Source organism: Anarhichas minor, unplaced genomic scaffold, assembly GCF_050575085.1.
Source record: "Anarhichas minor isolate MPS153535 unplaced genomic scaffold, ASM5057508v1 ptg000062l, whole genome shotgun sequence".
In the NCBI taxonomy this organism is placed as follows: domain Eukaryota; kingdom Metazoa; phylum Chordata; class Actinopteri; order Perciformes; family Anarhichadidae; genus Anarhichas; species Anarhichas minor.
Window position 1 is genome coordinate 840,357 of NW_027466508.1, and position 25,804 is coordinate 866,160.

The 25,804-nt window shown below is 44.4% G+C and overlaps 1 protein-coding gene across 3 annotated transcripts; it reads right to left on the bottom strand.

Annotated features, from left to right (window-relative positions):
- Positions 1-12,633: 12,633 nt before the first annotated feature.
- Positions 12,634-24,239, bottom strand: sema6d (semaphorin 6D). Of its 3 annotated transcripts, XM_076077853.1 has the most exons (19): positions 24,116-24,239; positions 23,465-23,576; positions 22,288-22,348; positions 22,044-22,106; positions 21,842-21,943; positions 21,564-21,654; positions 21,203-21,322; positions 20,779-20,867; positions 19,775-19,992; positions 19,553-19,684; positions 18,840-18,995; positions 18,234-18,404; positions 17,755-17,895; positions 17,449-17,526; positions 17,272-17,330; positions 16,641-16,697; positions 15,945-16,127; positions 13,884-14,125; positions 12,634-13,764 (listed from the first exon to the last, which is right to left on the bottom strand). In XM_076077853.1, the coding sequence occupies exons 1-19, from the start codon at positions 24,237-24,239 to the stop codon at positions 12,634-12,636; spliced, it is 3,330 nt and encodes a 1,109-aa protein (XP_075933968.1). The 3 variants fall into 3 exon arrangements, with proteins under 3 accessions (XP_075933968.1, XP_075933969.1, XP_075933970.1); XM_076077854.1 differs by lacking the exon at positions 15,945-16,127; XM_076077855.1 differs by lacking the exons at positions 15,945-16,127; positions 16,641-16,697.
- Positions 24,240-25,804: the final 1,565 nt, after the last annotated feature.

Below are 25,804 nucleotides of genomic sequence, written 5' to 3' on the forward strand. Positions count from 1 at the left end.
ATGGTCCAACAGTTGATGATCGGAGGACTCCTTTTGATGAAGGAAAGGAATTTGAATAGTTTCTTACATAACTCTTGTCACATATAAGGCTACATCCAGCAGCTGGCTAGCTTAGCTTAGCACAAAGACTCGAAAAAGGGGGGAAGACAGCTAGCCTGGTGTCCAATGGTTACAGAATCTAAACAAGAAGTTTCTTCATGACGCCCTACAAAATAGCAAATTGTCATTAATACACTTATTAATTAATAATGTATACACGTATTAAATAAACAAGATATAACGTGTTAGTTAGTGAGCTAGCTTTTTGTCTCTGTTTCCTGTCTTTATGCTAAGCTAGGCTAATGGGCCGCTGGCTCCAGCTACATATTTATCCTACAGACATGAGGATGGTATCAATCCTCTCATCTTATACTCTCTGTCAGAAAGCGAATAATTCCCCAAAATGTCAAACTATTCCTTTTAAGGTGATACTTAAAAAGATAAAACAGGCGTCATGCTGGAAGTATTTATTAACCATTAACAGTGATTCTAGTTGTGAATTGTATACCGGTTATAAAATGTGCCTCATTATAGAGTGCTACCAACTTGGTTTGGACATTGACATTAACATAGATAAAACACCCACACTCACACCTTTTCCTCTCTCTCTTGTAAATAAATGTAATTTACTGCCACTGAGCAGAATGGTCCCTCGGAGTTCAGGCACGACGAGCTCAACTAAATCAACTCCGACTGCAACAACAGCTCTAACAGCAGGTTAGTCATCGAGGAACTGCTTTGAATACAGGATCAATGAGAGAGAGAGAGAGAGAGAGAGAGAGAGAGAGAGAGAGAGAGAGAGAGAGAGAGAGAGAGAGAGAGAGAGAGAGAGAGAGAGAGAGAGAGAGAGAGAGAGAGAGAGAGAGAGAGAGAGAGAGAGAGAGAGAGAGAGAGAGAGAGAGAGAGAGAGAGAGAGAGAGAGAGAGAGAGAGCTTACCGGAGGGGGAGGGATACACTTCCTTCACCTACATGCATGAGCACACACACACACTATGGTGACTCTTATCTGCAGCCTGAGGGAGTCAGTCAGGGAGAGCGAGGGTCCCCCGCTCAGAAATAGTCGCCATGGCTCTCCGCGCCTCTTGATTACTGCTTTAGATCTCAGCAGGTGAAGGACAATATTGTTCAGGCATTGTATGGGAAACCCAGCTTCTACCCCACAGTCGAGGCTCACATTTGCATTCGTTTCTGGCCTCCCTGATACCTTTCTATCTCTCTGCACTGTAATCCCCCAAGAGAATACACATGGGCTCGTCATTCATATTTTGGAGTGGAAACCTTTTCCTGAGGGATTTTTATACGTTGATCAGCTTTAATTATGTGTGTGTGTGCGCGTGCGCCTCACACTAAATGAACTAAGTGTTTGCGACTGGCCATGTGAAGTGATGTGTGACGCTGGTAACCGAGGGCTATGATGGGATATTTCCCTTGTGAGTGACTGGGGCCAACGCGTCATTCTCTTCAGGCTTTTATTTCCTCGCCCCTTCGAGCCAGATTGTCGGTGTGTGTGATGTATCATGTGTGTTTGTGTGCGTGTGTGTGTGTGTGTGTGTGTTTGTGTGAAGGGTTAAGAAATGGGCTTGTCAGAAGTGAATGATCAGACTAATCAGGTGGAACGCGGCAGACAGCAGGATTAAGACACACTGGAGAGAGAAAGCCCAAATATAGCCAGGGTCAACACACACCTCACGCTAGGGGTGTGTGTGTGTGTGTGTGTGTGTGTGTGTGTGTGTACTGTAGACCCAGTCTTGTGATGTCCCATGATAGGCCTTTTTCCCCATTTAATCGCTTTACAGTGTTATGACATGAGAGTCTCAGAAAATCCATCATCACCATCACTTTTTCTTTGTGAGGAGGTTTATCAGGTGGGAGTTTAAAGGCACACACACACACGCACCTACAAATCTGCAGCAGCATATACACCGACATCCAGTATTATCTCCCTTTTCAATTGGACATCCCCTTTGATTGCTCTGCCAGTTAACAAACAAGACAAACCCTTTTACCAGCAGGCCTTAAAGGCATTAACTGTTAAGCGGAATGAGTTGTTTTGGAATAAAGCTTGACACATTGTTTACCACCCATAACAATCAAACCCATTTAACATAAATGAACCTTACAAGCCTAAACGGACAGATCATCAGCAGAGGAGACACCAGCCTGTGTTTATCTCCCCCATCTATCCATTTAGTTATCCAATCACTGATAAATGTACATTCCCGTGCTCATTTGCTCCGACAAATATTGATGTTGCTTCGGTTTGTAAAGCGTCAGAATAAAAACAATCATCAATATTAATGGCCACTCTATTTGGAGATAATGCTCACATTCATTATCATCCATTATTGTTTGTGTACCTAATTTGATTGGGCTATAACCTCCACGAAGGCGCATCATGCACTGCTCAACATTGTTTATGTGAGGAGGCCTGAAAGGATGGAAGTTAATAGGACTGAAAGTCAAATGCACCCTGCGAAAGTTAGTCATATTAGCTGCTACTTCCAATCAGTGGCATGCAACAGAGATTCTCATGACACCACCAGGGATAGCCTTTATCATATTTCACATCATGTTGTTATCATTCAACTCATTAAACTTCCAATCAGACTTGCACAGCATTGCCAAACGGTGTGAATCCAATTTTTCTTTTCTCTTTCCCCATCTTTCCTCCAACGATTATGCTGTTTTTCTCGTTTGTCTCTTTCTTATCTTCGGCGCTCGACATTCCTCCCTCCCTTCTTCTCTCGCGGCTGTCTCCTCAGAGCCGCTCTAATTAAAGACGGTGTCGTGGTGGTACAGAGTCTTACAGCCGAGCAGAGGAGAAAGGCTCTAATTCCAGCTCTCAGGATGGAACTCTGACACACAATGGCCCTGCCATCCTTTCTGCCCCCCCATAAATTCCCAACTGAAAGCCCTCTCCTCAGGCAGCTTTTTAATAGGCCTCCCCTCATCCAGCACACACACACACCCACAAACATAACACATGCATAAGCACACGCAAACACACATGCACCTATGCCGCAACAGTACACACAGACAAACACGCACACAGGCCATTGGCCCCCTGTGTGTGTCTGTCACTTGTGCTCCAGCTCACACTGCTTTGGGCTTTTTGAAGTGCTCCTAAGGCCAGTCGACAGCCTTTTTACTTTCCACATCATGCAGAGGCACAACTGCTAAGCTAAGGCTACTACTCTGACGAGCCGGAATTGTAAGAGCAGCACTCAAGGGCCGACTGTCGGGGACTAAAGGTTCTTGGCTCCACATGATGTAGCTTTTAAAAGCACTTCATGCACAAAGATTTAGCATAAAAAAACATATTGTGAAAGCAGCTAGTCCTGCAGGTTTGGAAATTGGGTTCAGGTTTATGATTTTTAAAAAAGATTTTACGTTGTAGAACGACAACTCCCACTTTAAATGAGTGATTCCAATTTGGCTAGTATTGTGTTTATGTTTTGGGTAGGTTAGTATACATTTTTGTTAATGTGACTCTTGTCTGAACAAACAACTTGCCTAAACAAATTAATTTAAAAAATGATTTGCAAGTATTGCTTGTGTAGCCCGTGTCTGATTTAGTTTATTCCTCTGTGCCGTAGCCCTCCATTTTTAAATACCAAAAAAAAAAAAGATGAATGTGCTACACATTCACACTGGCTGTCATGTTACGTCATTACCACAAACATGGGCACTGCAATTTGTTTTGTATCAATCCCACTCTAAATCCTCACCAAAAGTGTATTAATCCGCTATTTGAAACTAGCCCTCGAGAAACGCACTATTTACTCGTTTTGAGTTACGTTTGCTCAAAACTACAGGCCATAGCTTTTTCCAGAAGACTCCTAAGCCTTTTTAAAATTCAACTTTATATTTATGACACTATTTAAAGGTTTGCATCTACAGCAGGAACAAATGGACTCTAGGCTTATTGCCACAGACAGCTTAAGGATGTCAAAGCACTGAGAAATGGGCTTTTCCATGTGCTTTGTTATTATATACCGCTCATCCTTAAAGGGTTACAATAACTTTGATAGGTATCTCATACGATATGATTTTTCATATCTATATTTAGAGAGATGAGAATATCTGAAAGCTTATTTTAGGTTATGTGTGGGTATGTGCTGTTGAGGATGGGGATGGCTCTAAGCTGTATCCTGTAAGTCCATGGTATTGGATCGTTGTTGATGTGTTTTTGCCCTGAATGATAATTCTGCCTGTTGGAACGACTAAGGGTTGTTGTGCAACATCTTGGCACTCCGCTCTTCCCTCCTTTCCGGGCCATCTTCTCCCCTCTGCCACTCTCTGTCCTCGCTCCTTATTTTCCTTCCAGCTTACCCTCCTTAAGTCCTTCGCTCTCTCCGAGGCCGCAGAATGCCCGTAGCAGCACAAAGAGACAGTGTTCAATCAGGATGGGAAGAGTCAGAGAGAGCTCATCTTCTCAGTGGGACGCCCATTACGTATTGATCTGGACTCTGTGTCTAGTGCAGCGAGGGGAACGTTTGTGTTTGTATCTAATACAGATGAAAGTTGTTGGCTCTGCTCTGGCGTGTGTGTTGATCTGATTTCTTCTTAATGATAAACACGGTTGGTTGGAGGATGGCTGTGGCGTAGGGGCAGAAAATTAGGCAGCTGATACAGCAGCCCGCTCCTGAAATCTCTCTGTGCTGATGTGTATGGACCATAAGCCCATTGATCTGTCGGGAGAATTAATTTGCTGTGGCACTAATGCAGGATGGAGCTAACTTCATGTTGTTAGCCAACGTCAGATCCAAGCTATGTTCCATTAAGCCCGGTAACAAAAGCAGAGAGCTGCACTTACAACTGCCCCACATAGTTACATTGTATTTTTTCTTGTAATTCATATGGCTCGTCCTGGCGCAGGTGTGCTCTGATGAGTAATTCATGTCTGATTGTATTATTCTGATCCGAACAGCAATTAAAAGGGCTCTTTGTTATGTGATGAAGAATTGCTGCACAAGGCGAAATCTTTTTATCATTATTACAGCATCCTGCTCATTCAGCCACAGTATTTGCCCGTGGGTAGGCCTACACGATTGTGTGTTTGTGTGTGTTTGTGCGTATTCGTGCATCAGGGGCATTCCCAGGCTCGAGTTTTAGCAGGTGATTTAGGGCCCCGTCGACTGTGATGTGTACGTTCTCGTCAACCCTTGGGCGTGGGGTGTGTGTGTGCGTGCAGGGTGTCTGGGAAGATGTGATTTCCTTATGACAAAGCAACGTAATAGCAGGCTAGGCTTTAGTCATAAAGCAATTGGGATAATCCACTGGTTTACCAACAAAGCTGCCAGAACACCCACACTGTAAAGGGCCTGAGTCAGGCTTCAGAGGGGGGCGGATAAAGAGAGTGGAAAGAAACCAAAATAAAAGGGAGAGAAAAAAAAGAAATGAAGTTGTTTTTTTCCTCCTAGACAAGGAGGAGGGGTTATATATCAGATGGATGCTTTTTTTGTGATAATCCTTAACCTGATCAGGCGCTACCCTCACAACAAGAGTTAAACTCTTTCAGGTGTTTACCGTCTCAGTAAGTGAATATGTGCTTGATAGGCTTGCTGCAACTTGCCCCACTCACCCATCCCTTCTCCAAAACACTCTTTTTAAACACACACACACACAAACACACACACACAGACACACACACACACACACACACACACACACACACACACGGCCTGGTGAGCAGATGAAACCTGACAGATAAGCCCTTTTGCTTGCAGGTGCTGGAGCAGGGCCTGTGCATCTTAAAGAACCACATTGGGCAGATATTCATCTCACTCTCTCCTCCTGCTCTTAACACTGTTCTCTATCTGTGTCTCCTGACTCTTTCTCTCAGACGGGCCCTGTATCAGTGGGTTGATGCTATGCATGGTAATACTGAATGGCCCGAGTCTAGATTCAATACTTTCTCGTTCAACCTAATTTCACATAGTACTGCCTTTACCAAGTTTAGAGGCAAAGTTTGAAAGTTAATTATCCAACATATTTCCCAGCAGTGGGTGGTATCTGTGATATCATAGATGTGTTCAGGCTGCCAGCAGTGATAAAATGTTTACCACGGAAAAACTCAAGTTAAAGCCAAATTTTTAGTAACATTCAATAACTACAAATTTAATTAGCTACAAACAAAGCTAGAATAACTCTGTCCAATGCTCGTCTTCACTTAACATTACATCCACTGTCTCAGCCTGCAAGAATAGAGCAGCAGACATTATGAAAAATTTTAATTAAAGTTAAATTAAATCAACTTTTTCTCCCCTAAGGTTAGCATAGGCAGTGCTAACAAGCTGAGCGCCGAGGTTGTTAATGGGTATAAATTGGCACAACTTATAAATATATGTTGGATATATTTTGACCTCATGTAACACAAAGCTCTTGTGCACTGTAGCTCTCTTACTTTGGGGATACATATCACTAACACATTAGCCTACTCGCTAACATGTCAACATTTCACTTTATCGTAATAACAGTATGCTTATGTTCAGATGTCCTGTGATGTCATGTCACCAGGATATCTTTATAAACTGTGACAGGGCAGGTTAACGACACACTCTATGCTGTCAGATGTAAATGTTTTAAACAGGAGGACAATTTTATGAATTGAATGAAGTTACACCTTTTGCATGTTTAGTTTACTACAGTGTCATGTATTGCAGCTGACAATCAGCCTGTGCTTCTCCTGCCTCTTCAGTGTTGTGTGTGTGATTAAGACGTTAAAATGAAACTTATTACAGTAAATATAGAGCTTAATTACCTTATTGAGGTATGATTTAATTGAAAGAAGGCAAGTATGGTGGTGTGTTCCGGTGCAGGTGAGAAACGGAAGATAAAAAAAAAATCATTATTCTAATAGTGCACAATTTGTTAACTCGAGGCAGCAGAGCTGTGTTTGGACTGCAAGAAAGCAATAAAGAAAACTGATGAGTAACACCGTTGATGTTCTATTTTTTCTTAAAATAATTTCTGGACTTCATTGGATAATATAATGCATTGCCTTTGTTGACTCAGCATAATTATTTCCTTATGTCTCCCTTTCCACACGCCTCCTTAACAATAATGTCTCGTGATAAAACACAGGTGGCAGTGCAGATGCAGGCATAAAAAGAGGTTGTCGTGTCATTTACCAGAGGTTATCTTGGAACGCAGCAGCCATTCACCGCAGGGAGATCTCAGCAGCCATTATATAATATAGCAAAGAATTAAAATCAGCCTAGTTCTTTCCCTCCTGCCATCTCTCTCACTGTCTCTCTTTGTGGTGTCAAAGCAGTTGATTGCAGAACTTTGCTAAATCTCAGTTTTGGAGAACCGGGTAAAGTCCCTTTACTGTATGTGCTTTCTCTCTCTCATGAAGCTGTTTTGTTTATAGTTTTATCTTCAAACCAAATGTCTGTATGTGCTCATAAAGGCTACTCGTCCCTTCCTGTCTGCACCTCATATTTCAACAATCCCTTTCTCTTCCTTGCTTTTGCTTGCCTGCCTTTTAAGTCACTTTTCAAAGCAATGTGTGCCATTAGCCAACTGTCAATGTAAGGGTGCTTGGCACATGGATTAGACTTTGATGGCTTTTCCCCAACTGTAGAGGCTGTACCGCAAAAGCACACTGCAAAACTTTTTTTTCAATCCAACTCAATTTCGGCTTCTTCCCTGTCATTTAATTCCGCTTTCAAATGAAGCATTGCACGGACACTCCGTCAGATTTTAGTACATCAGAGAGGGAGAGCACATGTACTTGCTAAAGCCTACAAAGAAACCCTTTAAGCACCTTTCCATGACCGAGGCTTGTAAATGTAATTGCTGGTTTCACCTCCAGGCTTTTAAGAAAAGAGGACAGGAAGGAGTACAGATGGATGATTTTCAGTCTAATCACCATCCTTAAATATCTAAAGTAAGGCTGCAGAGAAAGCGGAGCAGAAAGCCGAGGAACGGACCGAATCCCTCTCTCTGTGTTAGTATGTACTCTGTACTGTGTCTTTCTGTATCTGCTCGCGAGATAAAAGCACATTTTACTTTGTACTTCAGCAATTTACTTTCATCCTCCTGCATCTACTAAACGAGTAGCCTCGCTGTGTTCCACTTACACTAACTAAGAGATGGGGTTTTTTTCAGCATCTGCTTCCTCTGTCCCTTGTGAAGTGAAATAAACACACACCCTCACACACACACACACACACACACACACCCGTGCAGAGACACACACAGACACGTCAGTATGACAACAAACGCATGCTTTTTGTCCGGGAACAGTCAGTGCTAGTAATGAGGCTAAGTGTGGCCAGGCGGACGGACAAGTGAATGAAACAGCTACAGAATCATTGGATGTGTTTGATTTGCCTCCACTAATTCAAAGAGACCATCTGATAAATTGAGAGGATGGGATGTACATCAGAATAGCAAGAGGCGCCTCTTTGTTGTTCCCCATTCCCAACCAAATCACACCCCAACCCCCGTTAGAACACCCAGAGGGGAGAATGTTTCCCTTGTGTGTGTGTGTGAGAGAGAGAGAGAGAGATTGCTAGGAGGTGCGAGTTTTCAGGAGGTCCTGTTGAAAGCAAATGAAGGAGCACTTGTGTCAACATTCTGACGGCAGCGATGAGCCACAAACGCCTCCCGGCCAAAGGGCAGCAGAACATCCCCTGCAGAAAAGCAGGAGGCGCGCTCTCAGAGCCCTCCTGCTCTTCTTCTTTCATAGTTAGATTAAAAACCCTTTTTCTTTCAATCTTGATATTTGACTGCTAATGTCTACCACGTTTGTTGACTTGAGCTTCTGCAGGACGTTAGCATTTAAAATGATGCTTGATGGTCAAAAGTTGTTTGTGATGTTTTGTAAAATCGTTTTTGAACCATTTTTGCTTTAATTGATAGTAAACTGAGAAAAGGCGTACAGGAAATGTGGGGAGGAGAAAGAGGGGGGATGACATGCAACAAAGGTCCCCGGCTGGACTGAAACCGGGGTTGTTGCTGTTATGTGGTATGCGTTTTTAGACCGCCAAGCCACCGTGACATCCCGTGTTTGTGTTTTGGACATCTGCCTTCTTGTTATGTTTTGACACTAAATCCTATTTTTGTGACATATCTTTCTGCTTGTTTCAGTATTTGTGTGAACTTTACGTGAATGGCTATGAGAAGTTCAGTACTACAGTATGTGCATGCGTATGTCTTTTTGATTATTTATCATACTGCAAATCGGAAACACATGAAAAGTGACTCTCCTTCAACCAACCATCACTCCTTTTTCTACTCTTTGTTGTTGAAAGCTGATCTTATCACAAGGTTATCAGTGCGTGACATCATGTGTTGGATGTTTACGCTGCATGCATCTCAATGTATGCATTCTTCCACAGCTCATTGATGGCTCAGATCTTATGCCTTGAGGAGTAGTTGGTCCAGATGGTCGGTGTCACGAGGAACATGCTACTTTGGAAACTTTCCCACATGCTATCTGGTGTGGTTGACTCTGCGCTGGCCTCAAACTTCAAAACAACCCGGCTCTAAAAATAGTCTGAGGCTCTTAATCATTCGGCCGACTCTTCGTGTCTCAGATAGTCCGCTTACAGAACTCAGCCAGGACACATTACCCACCCAAGTCATGCTGTAAGTACCGAATGCATCTCATGGCTCTTAGGCTGAGTTCAAAGGACACCGAGCATCTGACTATTAACTCTTTGCAGGTCCCCGTCATGCCCTCACACCAGAAACACATGACATAAAGAGCCGACTTATGAAACCCAACCAGGCTAAATTACATGTCGTCGACATGAAAAAAACCCCAAGACCACTCTTTCTGTGCCATAATGTTTTATTTCAACTATACATGCCGTGTTAAAAAAATCAACAAAAAATATCATGAAACAAAGACCATCATTATTATTTACACATTCACAGTACAACTTTACAACATGTCTACACGCTGAAATACTCTGGAGATCATATATACAGCTGGCCTGGCATCACCATGTTACACAGTATTCAAATCAAAATGACATGACAAAATCCGGTTCTTCTGCACACACACACAGAGCTCAGACTGGAATATAAAGGCTTCAATTTAGATTGCAACAGAAAGACCCCGTTCATATTGCAATGTACAAGGCAGTTGAGCGTTGTATGTCGAGTGTGTATGTTCGCGTTGTCGAGTGTGCAGGTGTCGAGTAGAAAAGAGAGCCCAAAACACTGGTAAGATGACAGGCAGAAAGTCTTTACATACAATCATCACTTGTAAACAAAATGTGGCTTTGGGATAAACAGGCAACTGACCCTCGGATAGGATTGCAGATGTCACCCCAAATAATGTACCCAAGAGAAATGATCCCTCAGTCGGCACTACTGACCAATAGAAACAATTCCTGTCACTGCGATCCTGGGGGGATTACGGATTCTGTGTGACCACCGCCCATGGCTTTCATGTGAACACTGTGTTAATACATTGGCTGTGGGCAGGATGTGCTGCGTGGAGCCGACTGCTCCACTGTGCAAGATCTAACCACCCTACATCCCATTGTCAAGGAAATACATTCACTGCATGGCACCTCTATGTGGTGGTTTAACACCATTCTTTTCAACACCGGCAGTAAAGGAAAATAATTGATTTATACCCCAAATAAATGTTTTCACTGGCCTTTTGTGAGAGTAGCATTCACAAGTGGAGTGCCTGTCAGTCAATTTCTTTTCCGCATCACTTCAGTTTGTGATTTTCCAACACATCCTGCTGATTTTCAAAATGCTTAGTAGAAAAATTGTTGATATAGTATGACAATAACATACAGAGGACTAATTGACATTGCCAATATTATATACTGTAGTAACTCATTTTGTGAATAAGGCACACAATGCACAGATTCAGGTTCACTTGCCTAAAAATATTTATACTCATTTATAGTATTTAAGTATATACAGGATCTTGTCATTCCCAGCATGACTCATTTGGACACATTGGTAAATTGTTGTGTTGATTGTACACTGGCCACTCTCAGGGAAGCTGCACAGGGAACACGGGCTGCAGAACCAGCACGGCAGATGACAGAGGTGTTACATCCATGTATTGTTCTAGGGTCAGTTTAATATACCTTTTAATAGCATTAATGTAGAAGGACAATTCTAGTGTTATCGTATTAGGGGACACACAAGTTTAACGGAACAGAAGTGCCCTGAAATGTTGAATTCATATACATGGGCTTAACCATTGGTGTTGCTTTAGTGTCGTATGGTAAGATCTTTAAATAACACAGTAAAACATTATAAAGGCAAATCATTTTGTTCAAAATTAATTGATAGAATGAGATGAGAAATGTATGTTTTTTTTCTTAATACCATTGCTACATAAAGAAAGAAGTCTCCTGAACCGCCAGTATAATTCCTACAAAGGGGCAGTGGAGGTTAGGGGAGTTTTCAGTACTGGAGAGAAGCATTTTTTCCAATATATCAGATTTAACAGTGTGTTTGGTTGCTGAAAACTGTACTTCTTAGCCTCTGCAATATAACACGCACACGCACACACACACACACGCACACACACACACACACACACACTCACTCACTCACAAACAAGCAGGCAGATGTGCACACCCATATCAAGGGCTATCCCAGTCTGGTAGAGAAAAAAATGCATCCAAGACAAACGCCACTGTCTAAAACCAATAGCAGCAAATACTAAATAAAATTTCCAAGTGAGTTACAGAGTCCCTGTCCCAGCATGACCAACTTCACTTCATCTTAACCTAATTACCAAAAACACTACAGAATGACACAAAAATATGAGTTAATCTCAGTTAACCAAAGATGTGATAATATTATTGAAATGAGACAGTGACTTAGGTCTTAGACAGGTCTTAAGTTGCATCCTCTGGCATGTGGCCACTCTTGATAAACAAGTGTGAAGGCTTAATAAGTGTACTGCCTGTACACAAATCTGCTTTCCAATCAACCAACACACACAATCACATTCATTTGCACTCCTTTTCTCTGTTCGCTTGCTGCTTGATTCAGCTGTCCATGGTCATATGTATCTTAAGCAACACACACACACACACACACACACACACTCTTATCATTTTTGGATTTCCCTCTCCGCTGCCCTCAGCCATCCTACCAACAAAGGCCTACCTCTCCTCTTTGTTCAGTTCACATTAGTGGGAAGACAGTGCTCAAGGGCAGTGACAAATGAGACCCATTCTTCAAGTATTCCACGGCTTTAAACCCAGCACTCCACACACAGACGCTGTAGCGGTCCCAGCTGGTGTCCTAAACCTCGTACCTAATATTGGAACGGGAGACACCCAAGCCCAGATACAACGGGGAGCAGCAGATTCACCACTGTCCACTGTTCATATCCTGTGGCTACCGTGACAAGGGAGGGAGATGGAGATGTAGGGAGCAAAAAAAAGCCCCAAGGAGTATCTTTGGCCACGTGTGATTTTCCCTTTTTCAGCGTGAGTGAATGTGCATATCATTTAAAGGGCGAACACACCTCAAGTCGATACACAAACACACACTAGGCCCTACCCCATCTGTAGCCCCTTCCCCCAAGCCCTCAGGGCTCAAAGCTTTACAGTCGAGGCCAAGAGCTCACTCAGAAGTGTCCATGCTCTTTTAATAACTGTACTTGTTGACCACTCGCATCTGTGGAGTCTGTGGTGAAAACCCATTGGGTTTAGGGGGCACATCTGGCTTTAGCGATGGGGTCTGTTGAAGCCCTGTGCGAGGGAGTGAACCATACCCACTGTAGCTCTGTCGGGGAACAGAAGATGGGTGGGCTGAGTGCATTCCCGCCCCCATCACTCCACCTTGGGAGTCAAGTCTGGAGGGGGGTGTTGGGGGCATGTAACCCCCTCTGTTTATACTGTGTTGGCGAGACACAGACACTCCCATGGTTACCCCATTTGGCGAGGTGGATAAGGAGTGCCTGTGAGAGGCACTCCGTTGGAGTTGATACCCCCCTCTTTGCCTCTCCAGGGTGCCCCCCATGCTCAGGCTGCCCGTTGGCGTTGTGGGAGTGCTGGGCAGGGGTACATCAACCCTCTTGGTGGGGCTGTGCCTCGGCAGGGAGGAGGAGGGGGAGTACAGGGAAGCTTCACGGCTGGGCACCTTGGGGGGTAATTCAGTCAGTTCCTCCATGGGCTCCAGAGTGAGCTGTTGCCTTGGCCGAGGCCCCGATCCCTCTTGAAGAATGGCCTTGGGGTTGGCCACTGAGTCATTAAGGTGTTTTAAAAGGTCATTTAGGGTATTTCTGGCATCCACAGACCTTTTCGGGTCTTTCCTACTTCCCTTAGAGTCTGGGTTCCTCGGCTTCCTTTCAGACGAATGTGGCAGTGTATCATCTCCATTGTCAAGGTTAGAGTGGTCATGTGTGGCATTGGGCAGGACAACCGCACTTGGGATGTGGGAGTGTCCCAAGGCGAGGTGAGGGTGGTTGGAGTTGGAGTTAGGAGGAGCACCAGCAGAAGAAAGAAGGAACTGAGGACTCTTGGCTGATGAGTTGGACTCCTTACAAGGTCCGCTGGCCTTTGTGTGAGCCCTCTCCCACTGGTTATTGATGGGCTGCAGGCTTTTCTGCTGAAGCACAGGGGTGGACTCAGGTGTAGGCAGGGCAGCCAGCTCAGGGGGCTGACAGCCGTCCCGCAAGATCATGGTCTTGGTGTCTCCGTTGGGTGAATTCAGGTCTTTGCCGTTGCTCAGCAGATTGGTGTACATCTTAGGAGAATCAATGTTGGTCTGGTACTCCTAAGAATGTGACAATACAAAATCAAAAGAGTAAGATTAGACACAGTTTCACATATCTTGTTCAATCACTCATCTCAACAAAATGTGATACATCATTGGAGCTGGTTTTATGGCAGTACCTTTACAGGGCTGTCAAAGAGGCCATTGAGCTTGACAAAGCTTCCAGTGGAGTCGGAGCAGGACGGTGCAGACTCTGCATCCTTGTGGACACGTCTTGGCTTACGGAGGAATGAGTCTCGGTAGCAGAAAACAATCAGACCAGCCAGGAGGGCACCCATGAGAAACGCAGCAAACACGCAGGTGATGAGGATGTTCATGTGGACCATCTGGTTGGTCTCACCTGCTCGGATATCCCACACTCCTAAAAAACATCGAAGCATTGTTTAACGCCCTGGTGAAAAGAATCAAAGTGCTAAGTGAAGCACCCCTCCCCGTTTCAAAGCAGAAACGTACATGTTTGTGTGAGAACACCTCCATGCATGAGTTTCTGATTTTACACCTCCCCACATACAAGGATCCAGTCAACCATAACTATTGACACATTCCTATTCATCTCAAGCCCAGATGAAGAAGAAGAAATGGTGAAAATTGGCAGAAGCTGTTAGGTACCCACATCCATTTCACCATCTATGAAAAGCAGTGCTATATTAGTTCAGAAGGGAAGACTTAAAGTGTTGCCTTGATCCACGTTCCACTAGTGGCTTTCTGTCATGCGTCTAACCGCTACCAAAGGGTTAGGAGTGCACTGTGATGAAGAGCCAAATCAATCTGTTGGTACAAGAGCAAGACCCAGCAGGAAGTTGTTCAGAGGAAAAAGAAGCAGCTCTTGCTGCTCTACTGGAAGTTTGTTAGTAACCACAGACATTAAAAGAGTTAGTCATCCACCGTGCGGCCAAAATAGTGTTGTTGCAAAGCAGGCCCAGTCAATGATCTACCAGCCGGGGTAAAGTGTTTCTAGAGCTAGGGTGCGGTCGAAAAGTCCCTTTTGCTTCGGAAGGTTCCTAACTGAGTGAAATGAAACCGAAGTATCGATGATAAGAGCTGTTCGAATTCTCTAAATGCTAAGGAAAGCTTAGCTCCTTTAGCATAGGAAACACTGGATTTTCCTTTAGCAAAGAAAAAGAAGAAGATAATGCCGTCCCACAATTCCCTGCGGCAGGAACATTTAAACTGACCATTCGGCCGTCCATGAAAACAGACGATATTCCTATCTTGCACAGGTTTACCAATTATTTTCATGCATTCATTAACTAATGTGATTCATGTTGATAAATGAATAATCCTTTTGTTTTATTTGGTATGTATTTTTTTACTTCGAACATGTAACAAATGAGTAAATTTAAAAAAAGAATACGAAATATAATGAAAAGTAAATATAACAAACTGTCATTCTCTATAAAAACAAAAACAAGCTAGGCCTATGCTAGATTATTTATATTGTTAAAAAGCTAAATATTTTTCACACACCCCGAGTGAAGTGGCCCAAAGAAGCTCCGTATATAGCCTGTATGCATAATAATAGATTTCGCCGGGTCATGTTTTAGTTGCGCTTTTTGTATAACTTTTTGTTGTAGTTTCGTCATAGCAGACCTACGTCAGTGACATCTGCCGTCGCATCATAATTGTGTAGCTTAGTGAAAGTGTAGTCGGATTCTCTAAGCACCACGGTGGTCTTTTCCCAACTCCTCATGAATTCTCCTTGCGATCTTTCCTTGACCCCATGACATTTTCCATAGAGATTTTTGGACTTTTCGACTGCAGCCCTCGAGTTAAAAAAATCTATACTGGCAGAGACACAAGCTAAATCCAAACAAAAGATTTGAAAGAAAACGTTATGAGAACAGTGAGTGTAGGGTTTAATGATTAGAAAACTAGCATTAAATATGTTAAAAGAAAGAAAGAACCTAAGGAAATGTGAAAGAAAGAAAACAATAATAACATAAAAATATAGTGTGTATACCAAAATATATTATGTATGAAAATGAATTTGAAAAAGAGACTAAATTAATATCTGCCATGTTATCTAACGGAAACACTAAATAGCTGCCAATGTGTGCATGTGTGTGTTTGCTTATGTGAGGCTATGTGTAGATTCACATTTGTGTGGCTTAGTGAAAGTTGTTGGCAGCTATCAGATCCGACTCATTGCAGCATGTTGGCTGCCTCCCTGCGGGCCTTACCCTCTTGGCCCCCTGGGATAGAGTCTAAAGGATGGGAGGTGGCTGGGTCATCCTGCAGCGCAAGGTCTGAGCCGTAGAGCTCTGGACCAGGCCCAGAGCTGGGGCTCTGAGTGGGTATGAGTACGGGGGGGTCTATGGGCCCACTGGGGTGGACTGTGACTGGCGGTGATGAAAACTCCATGTCTGTGGTGACAAACAAATTGTTAACAAACTGTGCAGACGTGGGTAAAGCATACTGTTATCGTCCCGGTTAGTAGGCATGGGCATTGTGGAATTTTTTAAGGTTAGTGTCTGACAAAATAGGGAATAAACCGTATCACAGTTCACATTCACAGACCAATGAAAGCACATTTTTTGTTTTTTGTTTAGACAATTTGGAGGGGGGAAAGGGAGGGGATACAGCGGTTCAAGGACAAGTCGGTACACAACAGTAAGGATGCCAACGAATGGTGGGTGGGCATGCAAGAGAGAGGAGGAACAGGAAGTGATGAATGAAAAGGAGGACTTGAATCTGTGCTGAGATAGAGCACCGATGTCGCCTATGAGTCTGTTGTTTGTGACGATGAGAATGAAGCAGGTGATTAGCATTCGGGAGGTGTTTGGTGAGAAAAGATGAATGGTGGTAGTGCTGGAAAGACAGGGTTGGAGATGCTGAACTCAAGGAAAGAAACCATTTGAGTAAAAGATCAAACTAACCAGAGGTAGGGTCGCCAAATGATTTGTAATCTGGCGCTGATGTAGTGCCCAAAAACGCTAAAAGAATTAAAAGGACAAGAAATCAGTATAAAGGAATTCAGGAGTAAAAACGTAAATTCCTAAGAGACACTAAGAGTGCAGTTTATTTGGTTTAATAATAAAGATATAAAGCACCCGCTAGCAGTGTCCTTTTCTCACTGGAGTCAGTGGAGGCCCTCTGGTTCTGATCAATACCGAGGTTCAGCCGGGGTCATGTTTAGTTGGTACAAATGAAGGAAAAGGCGTTTTGCCGTAAAATCGCCAAAGGCACATTTTCTGGCCATCGGAAATCTTCAGACCTCCACCATTTGCACCGGCTCAACATGACCCATACTTGTACATGTCCATGTTTCTGCCTCACAGGTGGCCATGTACTGTATGCAAATGTTTGTGTTAATACTGCACATAGACTTATGTAGGGGCAAGTTACTGGAGTGGTTACTGGTGTGAGTGTGCAGGCTCATGGTGTGTGTGGGGATGAGTTTGTGTGTATGTATGTGTCAGTTTACGTGTATCTGTGTGTGTGTGTGTGTGTGTGTTTGTTAGCATGTGTCTTAGGATAGACGGCATGGCATGGAGATGAGATTCGTACCGTTGCAGTCTCCCAGGTGGGCAGTGTTTCCCAATTCAATGTCTTGCTCATATCCAGTCCTAAAAAGAGAGCAAAGAAGAGATGGAGGGATTAATCAAAGAGTTGCAAAAATTCTTTACCTCATTTTCTCATCTATAATATTTGCACTTTATATCATAGGCTGAGGCATGAACTCACAAAACACCAGGCTGTATCCTCTCACAGGCCCCATGTGGCACCCAGCCACAGTAGGGATCCCTTGATGCAATGCAGGACCTGGAGCCATACAAAAACACACCATCAGAACACCGGGTTTAATCATTCAGGGAAGTGCACTATAATCATTTGTGACTGACTGAACATTAACCAAAAGGCATAAGATGAAGCTGTTATCATTCCCTTTTATGGCATTTACTGAAACTCAAAACAATAAAGTGACAAACCTAGGACCGGCGGTACAGAGTGCATTTTAACCCCCTACGTGTGCATCAGCGCGTCACTTACTTGTGGCAGGACGAATGCCTTTCACAGCGACTCAGGGGAATTCGGATGACACAGCTTGAAAAGGCGACATACAGGCTGTGTGCCTCTTTGTCCACGTGCAGCGAGAGGACACGCTTGTCATCCTCATGGTTAGACAGGCATCTGGGACGGGAAGAGAGAAACCCGATCAGAGGTTTATCAGATAAGTCTGTCTACTGTTTCAGTCTCAGTAGATTTAATCACTTGTTAGGTGGAGGAGTCGCATGAGCTTTCTCTCACAGTTTAACCTCTAACACACCACGTGGGGCATGCTCGCGTCCACAAATAAGCACAAAAAAGACATCAGACTCATACTGTGCATGCACAGAAAGCCGACTGACGCGGCCATCTGTGCCAGGATGCTTCACTTCAGGAGTTGCTGACTCCTCGGTCAGAAGGGGAAGAGAAATGGAGAAGAGAGGCAGAAAGAGAGCGAGGGTGAAAATTGAGTGTATTCATACTTGGCCCCGTTGAAGACATCTATCTCCTCCAGAAGCAGGCTGTCATTCAGAGACACAGAGGTCTTGGCCAAAACCTTGAGGACAACCCCAGACTCGGCCCCGATGAACACCACTGTGTGGTTCTTGTGAGGTCCTGCTTCATTGTCCACAGCCAGCGCTGTCAGTCTGTACCTTCACACACAGCAGAGGAGCATGTGTTACTCACAGTGGGGGGTATCCCATTCAAAACAGGAGAGTCCATTTTGAATAAATGAATCGCTTCGGCTCTTACACAGTAAATTAAGAGACGTGTCAATATTGATATCTCCTTGTGTGACACAAATGGGTATTGAGCCTCAATACTTTTTCAGTGCTGTTCTGAAGGTGTCTGTAGCATTGAGTATTGAACGTCTGCTTGGTCAAGATTTTGTTTGTTTATTCTTAATCACATTATAAGATAGCTTTGTTAATTTGATACTATTTTACTTGGGCGAAGTTCTTGGAGAGTTTCTTGTGATAAGACAGCATTAAACGAAGTTTTGCATATTGCGGTAAAACATACTAATGAATTTGTTCCTAAAAACTAAGGTCCTAAAAAAGGTATCAGAAACGGAGGTATTGCCATACCTGACGCGAGTCTTGGTGAACCACGGCTCATCCCCAATAGAAGGCACAGCTGTGTCCATGAGGGGGTGGGACTTGATGAACTGCAGGGTATCGTCCGGGAACTCGATGGAGCTCTTTAGGGACGCAGCTGGACCATGACCTGCACAGCTCCCGGGTCTAGGATGAAGGGTGCACACGAAGAGAGAGCCAAAGGTCAAAGATCAGCCTATACGATCACACACCGGGGAGTAATAAAAGCGTGTATTGAAATGGGTGAAAAGTGCAACGAGAGGGTGGGGGGAGAGGAGCAGGTGCTTATTAGGATCACAAAAAGGCCTCAGCTGGCAACATAAAATATACATATGCATGGTTATCCTCCATTAATGATTTACCGGGGTAATGAGGTGCTTCGTGGACTTTGTGTTTTGGACACAGGGCAGGGCTGCAACTATACGTGCTGACTGTAAACAGGTTAAATATGCAACGCGTCTAATTATGCCAAATTAATAATTGAATCATCAGCAGATGGTGAATGTGTGTGCTGGCTCAAAGCTAATAACTTGGTCCCTTACTAGTGAAAAAGATTTGATGTCATTCTGTTTAACCCGTAGAAAGAAGGGTTTAGAAAATAGGAAAGAAATGTCAGGTGTTAAACAGCTGCGGAGTCGAGCGCCACCTGCTCAAGGTTTAGAATTTGTAAATTCTCTTGGGGAGAAGAAAAGTGTAATCCGTACCGAGGTCTGGGCAGCTTCTCCTCTGGAAATGGAGTCCACACGGAGTCGGGGGTCTTCTGCTCTTTGAACCGTCCCATGAATACCGTCTCTATGTCGGCCATGGAGAAGGCACACACTGCTGACCCTGGGATACTGAGGAGAAAGACATACATCAATGTAACCTCCACGTATGACTCCTGAATTTCGTATTTGCCTTAACAGCCAACAGCAGCCGGGGATCACCTGTTCATCTGTGTGGTGAACACACCCACCACCGAGGGTTCTCCGTTGATGTTGATGATGTCAGTGATGGACTGAAGCACGTCGAAGTAGAAGAAGGACTCCCCTGGCACCGAGCAATTGAGCCTCGCCTTCACGAAAGACGTCCAGTGCTTCTCCAGCACCCGCTGCGACCCGCCGACGTCGTTCTTACAGATCCGGGCCACGCGGGAATACACAACCTGCGAGGTGCAGGGGTTTAAGAGAGAGGCGAGGGGAAGAGGAAGGCAGCTGAGTGAACGTCACTAAAAACACTTCAACATGCTGAATAAAACATCTCCATCCTGTAGCAAACACACGCCCCCATCTTTAACTTTGTGTGCGGAGATTTTTCACCCTGACTGGAGCAAACGTCTAAAAATAGAACATCCCATTGGCCTCGACTGGCCCGATGCGGCGCCATGTGAATGTGTGTTTGATTGCACTTATTACCAAGGCTTAGAGTATGAATGAAGTGTGTGAAGCGGTTGGTTTTAATTATTCACCAGTGCAAACCTCCATCAGAGGCCAGGTGTCACCCAAGCATTAGTAGGGTTGAAATATTTATTGGCTGGTGGTTGATGGAGGATGCCGGCTTCCTGCGGCTCGGCCAGACCGGCTCAGGATGAGGCATGGATGGTAAAAATCTGAAGTTGGCCTCAAACGTAGAGCCTCCTAATGCCCTCTGCACGTGTCGTAGGTAGTGGCAGACACAGAGCGCACATCTCCGGGAGACAAATCCTCTCACCGTGTAATGGTTTTACATTAGTAGAACATTCCCAGCAAACACTGGCTGTTGAAATTCCTCATGTACTCTAATGCGATGCACTGTCATCGCCTGAATGGGCCCCATTACCACTGGGGCCATTTGTGGCAGAAACGCACGCACTGAGGGGGGTGTAAGCCTTTTTTTTATGTGGATAAAGGCCTGCATACTGTATCCGTGTGGAATATGTAATGCATTATAAACGGCAGGTGCGCTGTCTTACCTTGCCCAGATTGCTGTGCTCGACCGCAATCTCCCGGTAGAAAAAGTACACATAATTCCCATACTCTGCTGCGTGCAGGAAATGAGGTTCTGAGGGAGAGACAGAAGCAGAGAGTTGAAGTGTATTTCTGCACCGTCACCACCACTGTGCATGTTGAATATTTCAGGGATTTGTACAAGGCTGTAGATGACTGGGGGTGACCTAGATTTCCTGGGAGAGAACGGGCCATATCCCCATGGAGCTTGGCAAGGCAGGAGAGCTCTCTATCAATCTAAAAACAGCTCTGACAGCCACGTACATGCAGACACCATGCGAAGGCACCATGGACATTTCGATAGCTGTCAGGCGGACACGCGTTTCTCCGGGAAGGAGAAGGAGAGAGAAAAAAATCAAGATTGAGAGTGATGAAGAGGCAATCGCTTACCTTTCAGCCATTTAGAGTCGTATTTGATGGTCCTCAGGGCTGATCCATCACCCATACTGCGATAGATGACAGAATCACTGGCCTGGAAGTCAGCTACAGTGGCCGAATACAGCTTCCCCTCTGAAAAAAAGCAATACAAAACAAGGAGTACAGTCACCAGAAAGTAGGATACACTGCTCGTCAATGCTGTGTTGTTTCTCTTCTTTTTAAAAGGCTTGATTAGCTACGGCGTTATCGCTGCAGGCACAGTTTTACTGTGGCAAAGACACAGAGGTGATAATGAGAGCACGAGTAGGAACCCATTAGTTCTTCTCTGGAAGGACTAACTATGTGCAGAGGCGTGTGTGTGTTTGAACCGTACCAGCGAAAAGGGCAACGTTGGTTTGCTTGGAGTCAAATGGGCATCGTGCCAGTCCATTGATCTCCTCTCCATCAAACTCAAGGTTATCCAGCTGAAGGGAACACAACAATCAACCGAAACTTTAAACATGTTTTTGTCAAGGGACACAGCGAGAACAAACCCACATAGAAAAACACAAGTCAAACAGGGCCGAGTCAAATTTATTTAGCAAGAAAATAAAACTCAAATTACTGAAAGTGCACATCTGAGCATGCGAGGCCCTGGCACTGGATACTGACCCTGTAGTATCTGCACATGGGGTTGAAGCCGTTGGTACCGCAGATGAACACCAGGTCGTCGTTTCTGGGAACCAGCACTTTGATGAAGTTGTGGCACTCGTCCTGAAAAACGGACACACACAACATGGGACAGCGTGTTTAGAGGCAGCTAGCTCCGCTTCTCACAAACCCTCTTGTCTGGGAATGGCCCTTTTATACGTACTCTGTGTTTTCCCTTGACGGCACAGGTGTCTCTGTCAGATTGGCCCGATCGCCATGTTAGCTTCTGTGAAAAACAGCATGGGAGCATTAGACGCAAGCACGGCACACTACTAACACACATACACTCGTGCACACGCACACTGTCCTCCCTTTTCCATTTTACAACCTGTCCAGTTGGTGATGAATGGCTCTGTATTTTCTCCAGAGCCCTTTTAGTGTGTGTGTGTGGATTGAGAGAATCTTACCCTGTAAGGAATGATCTCATTCCTGTAGGATTCTCTCAGACTGACCAGGTACACCTGATCTCTGTGGACAGACAGCAACAAAACACACAGCTCAGTGACGCAGCACAACCATCGCTACAACACATTTTCAATGTTTTCTTTTTTAAAGATAAAAAAATCTGGGGCTTTATCGGTGTCATTTTCTAATATTAATAAAAGCGTAAAAATTCTGATTCAAAATTAATTCAGGTCTCGACTTAAAAATACCATTTTCAACACATCTATGTGGTTTAGTCTTTTCTTGTTTTCACATTCTTAGAGGGACTCTTATGCATAATCAGCAACTCATTTGCATTGTTTCCCCAATTATTCTATTTATTAGCCATTATGAATATATTTCGATGCACGGTACTTGTCATTAGATGATGTCATTTACTGGGAACTATGCTTTCAGCCTCTTCTTCTATTTTTGGTTCGCAGTAATATAAAATCCTAGGGAAATGAGTTTAAACCAATTTCTCTGGGTAGATTTCTGTCAGAACCTGAAAATATTCATATTCTAATGTCTGTATTATGTGAACAACAAACAGGGTGTTGATGCACAGTGAATTGTTTTTGTGAAACTGCCTGTTATATGAAAACCTGGCTGTCCTCTCTGCTGTTCCATTTTACATGACGACCACTTATTGTGTTGATTATACGTCGGTTATAAAAAATGTAATAAAACAATGAGAATCCAATTCCATCAACCCGTAGAGAACAACATTTTGCTTCACGTTTAGTGAAAACATCTGACTACCCCAAACTGGCAAAAGGAGGATCCACCTGAAAACAGAGATGCATGTGGCGCTGATTACAGGGGCTCCAGAGGTGGGAGTTTTATACTGGAGATGTCGAGCTGATTTCCTGCTACAATATTAGTGCTGGCGGTCAGATTATTCTCATGGCCCATAAATACCAAAAAAAGACATGTAAAGATGCCAAGAAATCCCTGACGGAGCGTGAGGCCGGCATGATAGACGCCCTTTCTCGATCAATACCGGCCATATACATCAGATGCAGGCCCAGAAGCAACAGATCCAATAACACTAAGAGCTTTTTCCCCCCTTTACGCCACTGTTTGCCTGCCAAGGAGTGACTGAGTGTATTGGTGTGGGGGATGTGTGAAAGAGATAATGTGTATGTGTGTTGAGTTTACCTGCCAGCGATGAACAGAGTGTCCTGTATCTTGGTCATCAGCTGAAAGTCAAGGCGATGCTGTGACTCGTTGCCAGAGGGCCTGCCTCTGAACACAGGGTACCGCCGTGCAACTGTGAAGACATCACACACGCACACACGCTGTTAGCGGGGAAACTCGCGGTAGAAGCTGACACTCTTGCACGGAAAACACACACCCACCTCTTGCTACTTTTAACTGTACTGGTCTGATTAGAAAGACATATGCTGTGTGTGTGTGTGTGTGCTCTATACAAATCCTGCTGCAATTACGGTGTAAAGATCTACGGTATGTTGTGTATAATTATATCTGTGTGTCATTGTGTTTTGTTTGCACGTTGGATAATGGCTGCCTGTGTCAGCACATCTCTCTGTTGTTCCAGTACATCACGGAGATGAGAATGAAATCCACTTAATGCTACAGCTGACCATGGAGCAGATTGATTTTATTACTATGAATATCGCATGCGAGCGTCTGAACTGCTGACACGGCTAGAAAAGGGAGTCCGCCGGCGTTTGTTTCTCGTGTGACTGGAGTGAGTAAAAAGTGTATGTTTGAGGATCCGTGGTGACTTTTTCAGTGACGTCGCAGTAATTGTAACCGCCGAGCTCGTTTGCGTGCGTGTATACTCACAGTGTGCGTCAACGACGTCGAGGGGCACGGTGTCCTCGGGGAAGCTGACTGCGAGGAGAGTGCGTGAGGCTGTCAGCAGCAGCAGCAGCAGCTCACTGAGCAGAAGCACAGCTCTCTGGCCCATGGCTGCTCACAGACGACACTTCCTGTTTCACTCTAGTGGAGATGTTACCTGCGAACACACACAAAATGCATGCTTTTATTGCTTAACACGTCATGTCATATTATACCTTCTGTGAGTGAAACAACAATGAAAAAGGGGAAGAATTTCCGCAGCAAAGTTTTTCCCTTTTCTCGCCGATGCCCGCCACGCTGGTGAAATGCAAACATAAGGCTTGCGTAACGCCCTCTCGTGCTTATTGATGACTGAGCTCTCAGCGGCAGAGCTTGGCGTTTCCCCTCTTCCTCTCGCTGCATCTGCCGTCTATGGGAAGGTCAGCCAAGTGACCGGTGGGGTGTCACCGTGTGTGTTGGATGCAGCGGAAGTCCACACTGTTAGAAATGTGTTGGGCCTGCTGTCGCTGTACATCTGTGCTCCCATTGGTTTGTCCTGGGCCAGGCTCAACACCAATCAGCACATTGCAACTTCATCACCATCACCAGTGTAGCCTCTGCTCTGACCTTAGCTGACTTCTATTAGCGCTCTGTTGGCTGTTATCGCTCGTGCCTTTCCTCGGGGCGGGTGAGCGTTATTGCAGTGTAGGGCTTCACTGAGCTTAGTCTTTCGGAGGATCAAGTCATATGCAGTTGTTTTGACGTGGTAGTATTTTTTGGTGGATACTAGCTTGTACTGCATCTGATTGTAGACATGATACACCAGCAACTACATTGGTAATAATTTATTGTGGGAGTGGAAGGAGTTTAGTGTGTATGTTAGTGCACGGAGGAGTGCTTTAGAGACAGACTGTGTCTGTGCATATTAATGATCGGTGTACATTCAAATATTTATAAGGCAAACAAATTATTCATGCAGGCAAAGCCTGAGCGGATATAAACAATTTACCGGCAGACGTCACACAGGCAGAGGGATGGATTAGTTGGGAGCCCACTGTGACACACACACACACACACACACACACACACACGGCTGCACATACATAATCACCCCTTCAAATGGTGTAATGCAAAGACTGATGCATGTGCACACACACAGACACACACACACACACACACACACACACACACACACACACACACACACAGTATTGACTCCTTTTTCAATTAGCCCCAAAGCACACCTGCTCCAGTGCTGTCTGTGGGCCTTGCCTGCCAAGCCATTAGTGCTTTGATTGATCCACACAGGAAGCACAGCAGATCAGCAGCCACAAAAAGGCAGTCTATGGACTTGACTATATCCCTGTAGCCATGTGAGGACTTTTTAACTCACAATCTGGTCACATTCATCTCGTAAATGGCTGGAAATATTTGTTTTTTTTTAATCTTTCCAAACACTTTCAGTTTACGTCACTAAATGAACTGTAACACACACGGTCGTCAAGTAGAAAACTAGGTGAGATGAGGCGTTTAAAGGCATCTGCATGACAGCCTTTTGTCAGTGTTTGTGGATTACATGGGCTAATACACACATTGGCTGCACTGCCTTAGAGCCTACATGTTGATACAAAGTGCACAGTGTGTTTTCCAGGCATTAATAATCCAATTTTGGGCTGAACAGTTCCTGTACAATGA